Genomic DNA, 11,960 nt, shown 5'->3' with positions numbered 1-11,960 from the left:
TTGTACATTCAAATCTAACCGGATTCCTACCCGTCACAACCGGTAGCCTTTTTTGGCAGAAAAAACAAGGCACCGAATAAGAAACAAATCCCGTGTGCTTGAGGAGGCATGGAGGGAATATCACACGTACATGTATATTCCTCTTGGCGCCAAAATAATTTCATGAGCATTGTAACTGGCGCCAAAAATTCCATGCATGATCATCTCCTGCAGATTGAGGATCGCAAGATGGGCATCTTTGGTCCCGCCTCCAAGTGAGGCCTCACCACCACTATTGATACATGGCCCTTTCTTGAAGACTCGTCGGCGGCAGCTTAAAACATCATCCTTCCTCGATGCCTTATCACTGGCAGTGAGGCAAAAGACAAAGAAACAAGATACACATCACTACTCATCTCACCTCTCACCTTTATCCATCCCTAGGATCTTGGGTAGCTACAAGTCATGGATCGAGACACGAGACACAAAAAACAAGATACATATCTTGTATTTAATCACCACACAATATTCTCATGTATTAGATGCACATAATTGATGCGAGGATTCACCTTAACCCGCATCCCGTGAGGACTACTCACTCATATCAATAAGATCAATAATGGTTTCCTGAAATACATAATTCAAAAGAAAGGTTTCGCCTGGATTGCGATATTAACATTAGTTGAAACACAAAATCCAATGAAAATCCAATGAAACCGATAGATAAGTGGTGGAAAATCCGTAGTAAAAAGCATTAAAATTTAGAGCTATCACATATATATGAGTTTGGCATCTATCTGCAAAGTGTATTGCCTATTACTGTGTTAAACCTGCGAACCATAAAGTGACAGTTAGAGAAAACAATGATATTATGCGATAATTTGAGGATATTATGTGTTCATAAAGTGTTAATGCTTTGTTTCGGGCTATTTGAAAGGATGGACCTGAATTGCCCGTAGTTCCAAGTTGGCCCCGGTGAAATGGGCAGGCAGAAAGGATAAAAGGTGTTATGTAAATTCTCTTGGTTAGTATGCATAACTATATTAGGATCACATATCTACACACAACTAAATTAGAGATAAATGTTATGTCATTAGGATTACATTATAAGATCAATATCATTCATGTAACACCTCGTCATCACCTCGTGCCTACGCCTTTTAGCCATTAAAAGTTACATGTTACTACTTCCGGTGAAAACTGGTTGCTGCTATTGTTTATTGCTTGTTCTATTGCATTGAATCAACTTCCATAAAATCACCAGTTACTTTGTGAGTTTATTGATATACATGTGCGGTTGAGAGTGACGTCTCAATTGCTAAAATTTTGTTAATATTCTTATGTTCCCCTTCAGTCGAATTATAATTAAAAGTATTAAGACATCTAGCAATCTAGCTCTCCGTGGTTCGATACTCTTATTTTCGAAACTAGGTACGAACAAACTGTGCACTTACACTCGTCAAACTATTTTCTGGCGGCATTGTCGGAGAGTCAAATGCTTTCGATCTTTGTTATTTTATTTATCGTAATTTGTTATTGTATAATAAAGTTGTTTACTAGTCCTCCAGGTAAACCACCATGAGGCTTATGAACCAACTCAAAGCTTACACCAAGTTCAGGGACTTCAATATTGCCATCATGAAACCCGAACGTAACAGTGGTAATAATAAAGTTAATCCTCAAAAATTTTGCAAAATTTTCGCAAGAATAACTTTTAAACTGAAGAATTGTATTCTCGCATAAAAAAACTGAAGAATTGTACCGCTGTGATGGAGAAACCGAACTCCTCATTTCAGACGGCGTGCCCCAAGCGGTTCCTACTTGACACGGCAAGGCCGCAAGGGGCCCCAACGTGTTACGTTTGAGAACCCAACGTGTCACGTTAACCAACCGTGCGTGACCCGACTAGCAGGGTCCATGTGTCATAGGCACCGTGCCTGGGCGCTACTGTTCCCAACCGCCATATCTACACATATATATATATAGGCCCAAGGGCACAACCGTGAAACCGCAAAAGGAAAGCATGAATAAGTAAAGAAACGGAGACGCAAATAAAAAAAAACTCGTCTCCAACTCGCCTCTCGCATTTCCCGCTTTGCCTCCTCCACCCTCGCTCCCCCTCGCCTGCGTCGTCGCCGCCTCTCTCCTAGGTTTAGGGTTTCCGCCGGCGGCGACCCGAGTCAAGGCTTGTATATCATCACGGCGTCACCGGTGAGTCTCTCTTCTGTCCCCAACCATCTGATCCCTGCTTCTCGGCATGCCTCTCCTAGTCTCCTTGGCCGTAGCGGTGCCGGTTCCACCCTAGTTGCCGTTCCGGGATCGCGCAAGATTGGATCTGTTTTCCCTGCGACTGGCCGTGGAGTTAGGGTTGGCGGAATCATGGCGTGGAGTATATGGTTTTGGTTGTGTGTAGATGGGTTTTGGATCTAGGATCTCCATGGGGGCGGTGGCGTGTGGACTGGAGATCTGTTGATAAGTCTCCTCCATTGTTTAAGGTTTTTCTTAGGGGAAACAACAGGTTGATTAGGGTATTGCTTCTTGTGTTACTGGAGTCGTTATTGGCTTGATTTATATTGGGCTGACTAATTGGTAATTTGAGCGGCTAACTTCACTAGATTAGTTTCGAAATCAGCCTGTTGTTTTTCTATATAAGTGGTGGAATTAGCTGAGAATATGACAAACTGCAGGCTTATTTTCTTATGCTAATTCTTGGATAGTCTAAAACCTTGGAAAGGATGGTGGTAACCTATTGTTATGTGGCAAACCTAGAAAATCTTGAACGACACTGAATTGAATCTAATAATCCTGGAAGGACTCATTGGATTTGACCTTCCAGCTTACCCATCTTAGGAGAATAGCTGATTAAAGATCATGTTGTCTAACCTGTTTGATATGGGCACTGAATTATGCTTAGACTTTCTGCACATAAGTATGTTGCTATCACTATTACATACTTCTTCTAATTATTTGTATCACACCATCCTCTCACATGTTTATAAGTTGTTATATATATCTTACTGAATTGCATATTTCCTTGCTTATTTTTTTGTGTGCCCTTTTAACTAGTATAAAATACCTACTGAGAAAGATCTTGTAGCGCAATACGTGGAGTTTGTGTTGCTGTTTCTTTCGCCTCCTTCATTCATCTGTGTTAATCACATTGTTATTTTTTTGTCTAACAGTCTCATTATTACTCATTGCAGCCAAGTTTAGGTACTAGAGTAGAAAGAGGGACGTTTTCTTCCAAGCTGTGAATTTTATAGAGATGGAAATGACCCCTGAACAAATGTATGGACAAAGCCTTTATGTCCCTGCTAATGGAAATCCCTATACATATGGTTATGCAGGTAAATTCTTAACTTGCAGCTGGCTGTTTACGCTGCCTTCTTTCTTCCTGTGTCATTAGATTGTAATATACTCTTCTATTAAATGCAGATGTTGGATCACCTATGGATTGGTATAACCATCACAACTCTTTAGGATTAGGATATGATGCTCAAGGTGTTTATTATCCGGTATAACCATCACAACTCTTCAGAAATCTTTCTTCGCTAGTTGCTCATTTTAGGTTCGTCAAATTTAACATGTTTCTCTCGCAGGCTTTCAATACCGATGGCACACAGTGTGTTTACTATGCAACCTCTGACAATGGATCTATCCATCCTTCCTACAGCCCTTACCATATAGATCCTTCTTTCATGGTTGATGGCTCTTTTCCGCCACAAGAATATGTTGCTGATTCTGACCCTACATGCCAAATAATTCCCTCACCATATTACATTCCAGCCGTTCTTCCTTATGCACAAGATGGTGTCCTGGGAAACACAGCAACACCCCTCCACCCATCCAGTGTTGCGTTTATTCCAAGCATGCCAGTTTATGCTGCAACTTCCACAAATCATTTATTGCCTTCAGTTGCACCTGTTGCCCCCAAAAGCGATCTTGTCGTGAATCCACCTGTACAGTCTACCATTGTCTCGTCAAAGCAGTTTCAGAACCATGCAGTGCTACCAATGGTTCAATTGCAGAATCCACTTCCAGTGAAGCAAGAGCTGGCAAATGGGTTGATGGCGTCTGCTAAACCTCCTCATACTTCACAGGTAGGTGTGCGGGTTCTTGTGTGACTTCCTTGCTGTTGTTCTCTTTTGGAGGTTTGCTGTATAGCATTATAGTAACATTCTCTATTTTTTATTGAGTTCAAGCTACTGTAGGATCCAACATTTTCTCTCCTTATGTGGTGTACAAACCCTTCAGCCTTCAATATGAAAAATAATCAGAACATGTTCCAGTAAAAAGGAAAAACTTAGAATAATAATCACGCTGTCACTCTGAAGCTTTTGGGCACCTGTAGTTTTTGAATAGTATCATATTTTATCTGAGCATAGTAGCTTCTATATTCCTCAGTGGATGTAAAACCTTGTACTTTCTCTGCGTGGTCATTCAAGCACCCTCGTTAATAGCTTCGCACTGTTAATATGACAGTTGACACATTATTTTCCTGTGCAACAAATGTGTCTTTCCACCTTGAGCTGACAAATATTATTGCCATGATTAGGCATCTACTGATATGATCGATAGACCAATGCCTACTGTAAAGCATTTACCAGCGGCAAAATTATCTGGAAATAACCGTTTTGCATGTGTTGGATCTGATCCTCAGAAGTGGGCTGCTGCTGAGAAATTCCAGCCGACTTCAAAGCCGAGTGGCCATCTTAATGCACATGCCATAGTTGCGAAATCCTACACATCAAAGCTCGCTGTTGCCAATTCAGATGGGACAATCCTTATAAGACCTGAACAATATAATGGCAGCGATGTACGAGTGGACTATCCATATGCAAAATTCTTCGTTATCAAGTCAATTGGTGAGGCTGATGTCCACAAATCAATCAAGTATGGTGTATGGTCAAGTTCCTCCAGTGGAAACGGCAAGCTGGACTGTGCATTCAGGGATGCTGACAAAATAGCTAGGAGGAATAATACAAAGTGTCCAGTTTATCTGTTCTTCTCTGTGAGTAGTTCTAGCTCTTACACTTCCATTCTTTATGAAATATTGTTTTGTGCTGAAAGTTCAGATTACTAATCTGAGACGTGATTTATTAGGTGAATGGTAGTGGGCACTTCTGTGGCATGGCTGAGATGGTTGGTCCGGTCGATTTTCATAAGGACATGGACTTCTGGTGCCAGGATAAATGGACGGGTTGCTTTCCTGTAAGATGGCACATCATCAAAGACGTACCTAACTATACCTTGCAGCATATCTTGCTTCAGAACAATGAGAATAAGCCCGTCACACACAGCAGAGATACCCAAGAAGTAAGTATTCCTTTTAAGTTCTATTGAGTTGCAGCATCTATCTTCTGAAGTATGCAATGTGAAACTAGTTTCGGTCCATGGAGTATCGGAGTGTACAATAGTTTTGACATAGTTTTGTTGAATTATGTTCACCTAGCATTTTTTCTGTTCTTTTGGGAGGTTCCAAGTGTACAATTTGGCGCGTGTTCTTTTCACGATTATGATGATCTATACTTCAACTGCAGATACCGTACATTCCTGGAATATCTATGGTCAAGATCTTGAAGGATATCAAAGTGAAGGAGTGTCTGTTTGATGATTTTATGAGATACGAGGAAGATGAAGCAAGAATTAAGCAGCACCGATGGTCTAAGTTGAGCCACAATGCTCCAGATTTTGTGCCAGTCTCACAGCGTAGGAGGGATGCGTCTGAGGCTCCGCAGCCAAAATTGGGAAGCGTTCTGATAGACAGAACGTCAGAGATACAGAATGTGTCGGATAAACCACAGGAGTGTAATGGGACCAAACATCAGGATCCATGTGCAGATGCTGCTGAAAAACAAGTTGGTGGCGAGGCTGGGAAAGAGAATGGACATCAAGAAAGCCGCTGTACCGGTAAACAGGGTAACGAAAAAGCCCCAAAGTCTTTAGCTAGCCAGCCACAGACTTCAACATTGAAGACAAGTTTGGATGGGAAGCAACAATACTGGAAGAAGGTGGAATCCCCTAGAGTGAATCCTGATGGTGCTGCTGTACAGGGATCATCAAAAGTAGCTGAAAAACATGTAAACGGAGTCAACGCTAGCTCAGCAGTTGTTGCTTTGGAGACACCTGATGAAGAAACAATTTCTACGAAAGTTGGTTCTCTTACAATCAGTGGCAAGGCAAGGAAGGCTGAAGATGAGAGTCGCTTGGTTGATGTTGTGACCATTGGCTCGTTGCCAATCCGTGTCAGCAAATCTGTTGAGTAGTAGGCAGTTTTCCTTTTGGGTTGGTAGTCTCTTTCTGGTCCGGCTTTAAGCATTATGTTTCAGGTTTAAGGGGGTGATGAATAGAAGAAAAACAGTACCTAGATTCTAGTTTCCTGGTCAAGAAAAAAGATCGACAATTTTCCCGACAGTTTGTTCTTTGTTTTTTGGAAAGGATGCAAGGACAGTGAAAGATGTACTCTCTTGAAAATCAAGAAAAAAAGTTAAGATGAAAGTAATTGTGTGGATTTGGGATGCCAGCTTTTCCATTTGCTTTATTTTGTTGCATTGAATATGTCGATTGATGCGACTTGTCACTGCAAATACTAGTATTCTCTGCTCGGCTCCAATTCGTGGTTGCTGTTGGGTGAGCCATATTCTGTCGCCAATTTTGGGCCTTACATTTGGTTGCGTATCTGTTGGTGGAACCATGCTACTGTGCACTTACCCTGTTTTAGTGTCAAATGTTTCCTGAAGGTGCATTTCTTTTGAGTTACGTTTGGGACAATTTCTTTTGAGTTGATGTTTGCGACAAAATAATCAAAAGGAGTATGATGGATACGTTTCCCGCTTCTTGTTTTGTCTAGACGCCCGTATCCATACGGTGCTCTTTGGTCCTGAGTAATACTTGTTACCTTACGAGATGTGATGTGCAGAGCAGGGCCAGTGTCACCCGCGGCTGAAAAACGTTTGCGACCCAGCTACACACTTGTCCTTGACATCTCTGCCAGGCGAGGATCCCGGCTTTGCTTGTGTACTTGTTTAGCATGTGTGATACCGACACTTTGCTCTCTCGTAGTAGTAGCAGGGCGAGGCAGAGGTCCGTGCAGAGGCCACCATGAATGGCCGAAAGAAGAAGCCATATAACCCGCGCTAGCTATCGTGTACGCCAGCGCAATCCGCACTTGTGCTGCAAGCGAGGGTCCAAGATGGACATGTACATGGTCCTGCAGGCACTAGACTAGTGGCGTGTTGCTTGGGGGCGGGGTTGCTCCGATGCCACGGCCCGGCACCTACCCGACCGACGACCGACGAGAGCGTGTCCGATGCGCCGTCGCCGTTGCAGCCGGTGGCGTACGGAGCACACTTTTGCCGCGGAGGCCACGACCCGGCCGGGAAAAGAAACGAAAGCCACTAGACCGCTGCCGCATCTCACCAACCACCGCTGTCATGAGTCGCACGATCCATCCTCTCCCGGAGGGACACGTGTCCAGCCCAGCCGAGAAGGGCATCTCCGTTGGCCGACGCAAATAAACCGCCTTTCGGTCCGCGCGAACACCAGAGAAGCAAAACGAGTGACCGATGTAAATGGACTGATTCATCAGTGGCAATCCATTCGCGGCTCAAATTTGGGTTGTAATCGTGCCGATGCGGACAGAGAGCTTGTCCGCCGGCGTGCCCTCTCATTTCACTCTTTTACCCCCAGGTCCTGCCGACATAGAAACCATTCCCTCTCCCGCCACCGAAAAATTCAAAATTAGGTGGCGCCAAAACTCTACCTTGCGATGGGCATCATCGCCGCCATGGTCATCGACCCCACCACCCGATCTACCACCCTCGCCTCCCCAACACCCGCCCCCACTCCATCACCTACCCCCGTGTACGACCAGACATCGCCCTCCCATCTTGGTGGGTGTGATCGTCGTCACCGGAGGTCCCATTCTACTAGGGAGTCCTTGAGTCTCCTATCCTTGACCTTAACCACACGCTTGTGGCCGATGGCTTGGGACTGGCGCCTTGCAAAGAGGCAAGGGAAATCCCGGCAGAGAGCATGCCCATGCCCCACAACCCATTCGACAAAATTAATGACTGATGCTATGCCGATTGACAAGGTATGCCTGCGACCCATATGCTTCCTTGTCCATTATCTTTTGCCATCGGCTTCTCATGCCAACCGGTTGGCAGGTCTACTATGCCGAGGACAACGACACATGCATGCACGCGATGATCGATGGTGGCGGCTGAAAGGACGAGATATCGCCTAGGGTGCGTGGCGGTGGGGTGAACAAATATTTTAGTTTTTGTATGGATTTGACATGTAAGAATGCGTAACTAAACTACCGTTTATTTTACAAGCATAAGACCTAAATATGCTAGGCTTAACTAAATGCATCAACAACAAGATACACTAAGCAAGATAAAGTATTTCAAGCACGGTGACTATCACAAAAAAGTAAACCCGAGTATAGAGATAACCGAGACATGCGGAGACGAATATGTATTCCTGTGTTCTCCCACATGAAGTTAGGCACGTCAAGTTAGAGAGATACGGGTTATCACAAAGGACTTCTGAACTCCACAAATGCCAGCCTTCTTCTCGAAGCCAATTCCATGAGGGACAAAGTTCATTTCTTTATGGCTACCTTTTCCTCCACTCCGGAGATGGAATGCTCCATAACCACTCCACAAACTCCACGAAGGAGAAGCTTAGGGCTCTTCACATTCTTCCACGAAGAAGTCACCCGAGCACCAACCGCCAAATGAATTAGGAGGTTACCCTCCAAGAGTAACGAGCTCACGTTCTCTCACTTGAACTAATCGTAATGGAGAGCTCAACACTATGCAAGGATGCAAAGCAAGAACACCAATAGAAGTGCTCAAATCATTGTCTCTCAAATACCACCAAAGCAACAAATGCAATGGAGAAACTAGAGAGGAAGAACAATGGTGGAGGTCAACCAATGACTCCAAGATATAGCTCCCAAGAGTTCCCCTCACTTAGAGGAGGAAAGGACTGGTGGAGGTGTTATAGATCTAGATCTCCTCTTTCAAAGCCCTCAAAAAGATGCAAAATCATAAGAGGGATGGTAGAGGAAGCAAGTTCAAGAAAGTCAACAATGGTGGGATAAAATAAGCTCCAGTACTCTTGCTAAACAATTGAGAAGAAGTCCTTTTTATGGGAAAAGTAAATATGACCGTTTAGGGGCCAAAACGGGCAGCCTGGTAGCTAACCCGGTCCAATCGGACCAAAAACCGAACCCAGAACCAGGCTCCCACTATTACAAAATCACCAGTTTCGGTTCTGGACCCGGTAGACCGTGTGGATTACATGCAGAGAATTATCTTTACGAAAACACGATGTCTTTGGCATCCGTACTCTGGTTTTAGCAAAGTTGACCTTTTTGAAAAGCTAAGAACGAGATATATCTAATGAAGACTATAAAACCCAAGAAGGAGCACACATTAAATGTGATGTAGCCCTACCCAAGGTCGACACTACATCAAGACCGACAAGCCCTCCTCGTGGCCCCATGACACGAGCTCGAGCCAAAGCCCTACACCAAGAGGTGAATTCGCTCCTTTCTACGTATGCCTTTGACACCCCTTTGGATGGCGTGCTACTTCATGCAAATACCCTATGTTCAATCAGGTACATCGACCAAGACGCAAGCCATGGAGACCAAGCCAATGAAGAGGAGGCTGGAAATGTCGAAGATGGAGCTACGGCACCCGAGGCCGGAACTTCGCGCCCCCAGGACCGGAACTTCCGGCCAGATGCCTTCCAGATGCCTTCCCGCGCCAAGAGAAAGGGAGCCAGCCGGAACTTCCGCCCCGAGGGACCGGAACTTCCGCCCCACCGGAACTTCCGCCCAAGTTCCGCCCAAGTTCCGAAATTGCGCCAAAACTCCCCTGGATGTTATTGCAAGGAAATGGGCGATTTCCGGAACTTGGCCGGAAGTTGGCCGGAACTTCCGCCCCGACCGAAACTTCCGGCCCACAAGACCGGAACTTCCGCCCATGACCGGAACTTCCGCCCCAGACGGCCGGAACTTCCGCCCCATCGAACTTCAGCACAACAACACTTTTCAGCGTGTAACTTATCCCTTTGTCCCCACCTATAAATAGCCTTGTTGGCTCAGATCTGAGATTAGACTTGATGTGAAATTAAACCTGAGCTTTGCTCACCCTTGTGGGAAAACCTAGATCTTAGATCTTGTACTTACCACCCGGGCTCCTTGTCGACTCGTGAAGATCTCTTTGGCGACTTCTATCGATTGTTGATCTTTTGCTTGGACTTCTACCTATTTGGTCTTTTGCTTGCACTTCTATCAACCTTCCGGTCTTTTCGCCCTTCTAGATCTCTCGGGATTCGACTTGTCGATCTCTTTGCGGGACTTCTACCGGAAGGTCTTTTCTCGCAACATCTATCGAGTTGGTGGTTCGGGCCAACGAGGGAAAACCGATTTGTGTGCATGTGTGTGTTGTATCTCGCGATTCCCCTTCGTGTTCATCGCGTTCATCCACCTCCCCCACGAATTCCACCCAAATCCGTGAAGATCGGGCACATCCTTGGGCTTAGCCCTTATCATATGGTATCAGGAGCTCTTTAGTTGCCACGGATTTGACCCCCACAACCCCCAATTCCACCAATTTCGCCCAAAAAATTTCTCAAATTTTTTTCCCAAAAAGTAGCCCCAAATTGGCCTTGGTTGGATCTCGCGATTTGTTGAGTTTTTGGTGGTTTTGGTCCAATAGAAACTTGTCTTTGGTGTTGATCTGCAATTCCCCCACCTTCCCACAGCTTCTAGTGCCAAATTTTCCTCGAATTCGAAGATTTCCGGCCCGGATTTCCGCCCAAATCGAAGAATAGCCCGCGGATCTGATTGCGGCCGGAAGTTCCGCCGGGACCGAAGTACGCCCCTCAGGACCGGAAGTTCTGGCTGGCCGAATTTTTTTACAGCAACCTTCGTTTTTCGTTTTGGCACTAACTCCTTGTGTTTGGACTTCGGTTTGCGTGCCATTTCAGCTACCACAAAGCTTCCGCAACATCGACAACAACGACGACACCCCGAGGATCCAAGCGATTCATTTGACACCTCCACCATAGCAAGTTCAAGGTCGTCGGCCACCATGATCAAGTGGTATAACTTGCCCCCTAACTTGTAGCCCTAGCCTCTTTTGCGTACCTTTCCTATCGAGAGTGGCTTTCTAGTGTTGCGAAGCATTGTGCAAGTGTCCCGACCGTGAGGGTGTGCGTGTGTTGAGCAAAGCTACGAAGGAAGCTCGCGTGAAAAGATAAGCAAAAGAAGTCTGACATACTTACATAGATAGTAGTATCCTTGCATAGTGAGAAAAAGAAAGAAAAAAAATACAAAAAGAAAAAAGAGTGTGAGTTACCTATACACAAAAGAGTCCAAAGCTTATAAGCAAAAGAGAGAAAAGAGAAGAGAGGCGTCTTGCGCAAATCTAGTTGCTTCTCAATTTTGCAACCAAGCCATGGTCTCTCTTGCGTTAGCGTGACACCGAGCTAGTAGTCTTCGCTAGGACCAATTTTGTTCGTGCTCATTTTCCAAGTCGCGCTAACCCCATTTTGTCCCACGCGTGTGTTCCACCTTGTGTATGCCTTTTGTGATCACCGCCTTTGACTTGTGACTTTTGGATCTTACCCACTTTTGACAATAGACTTTTCGTTTGGTTCTTCCATTTGGCTTTCCCACATCCATACCTAACACCATATAGAGTTTTTGGTTTTGTGTGTGTGCATACATATCGGTTGTCCTCCGCCTTGAAACACCTTTTCGATTTTGGTTTGCAAGTTTTGACACTTTTGGTAGTCTTTCCTAACCACCCACCGCATAGTTCTTGTTTTAGTTGTAACCATGTCTAGTGGAGAAGAGAACCAACTACCGATGACGCGGCACCAACATTGGATAGCTACTCAAGCCGTCCATGCCAAGCTCAATCAATTTGAAGCAATGATCAAGGATACCAACGTCC

The 11,960-nt window shown here is 45.0% G+C and overlaps 1 protein-coding gene across 2 annotated transcripts; it reads left to right on the top strand.

The window, feature by feature from the left end:
• The first annotated feature begins 2,135 nt into the window (after nt 1-2,135).
• LOC124662067 lies at nt 2,136-6,502 on the top strand. Of its 2 annotated transcripts, none has more exons than XM_047199957.1 (7): nt 2,136-2,190; nt 3,183-3,326; nt 3,415-3,494; nt 3,579-4,079; nt 4,640-4,990; nt 5,083-5,295; nt 5,520-6,502. In XM_047199957.1, exons 2-7 carry the CDS (start codon nt 3,245-3,247, stop codon nt 6,243-6,245), a joined length of 1,953 nt encoding a protein of 650 aa, XP_047055913.1. In that variant the 5' UTR covers nt 2,136-2,190; nt 3,183-3,244; the 3' UTR covers nt 6,246-6,502. The 2 variants fall into 2 exon arrangements, with proteins under 2 accessions (XP_047055913.1, XP_047055912.1); XM_047199956.1 differs by having other exon boundaries at nt 4,535-4,990.
• The last annotated feature ends 5,458 nt before the right edge of the window (nt 6,503-11,960 follow it).

This window comes from Lolium rigidum, chromosome 6 (assembly GCF_022539505.1).
Source record: "Lolium rigidum isolate FL_2022 chromosome 6, APGP_CSIRO_Lrig_0.1, whole genome shotgun sequence".
Taxonomy (NCBI): domain Eukaryota; kingdom Viridiplantae; phylum Streptophyta; class Magnoliopsida; order Poales; family Poaceae; genus Lolium; species Lolium rigidum.
Note: the sequence above shows the minus strand (reverse complement) of the source record. Positions and strands in the feature narration are given on the sequence as shown.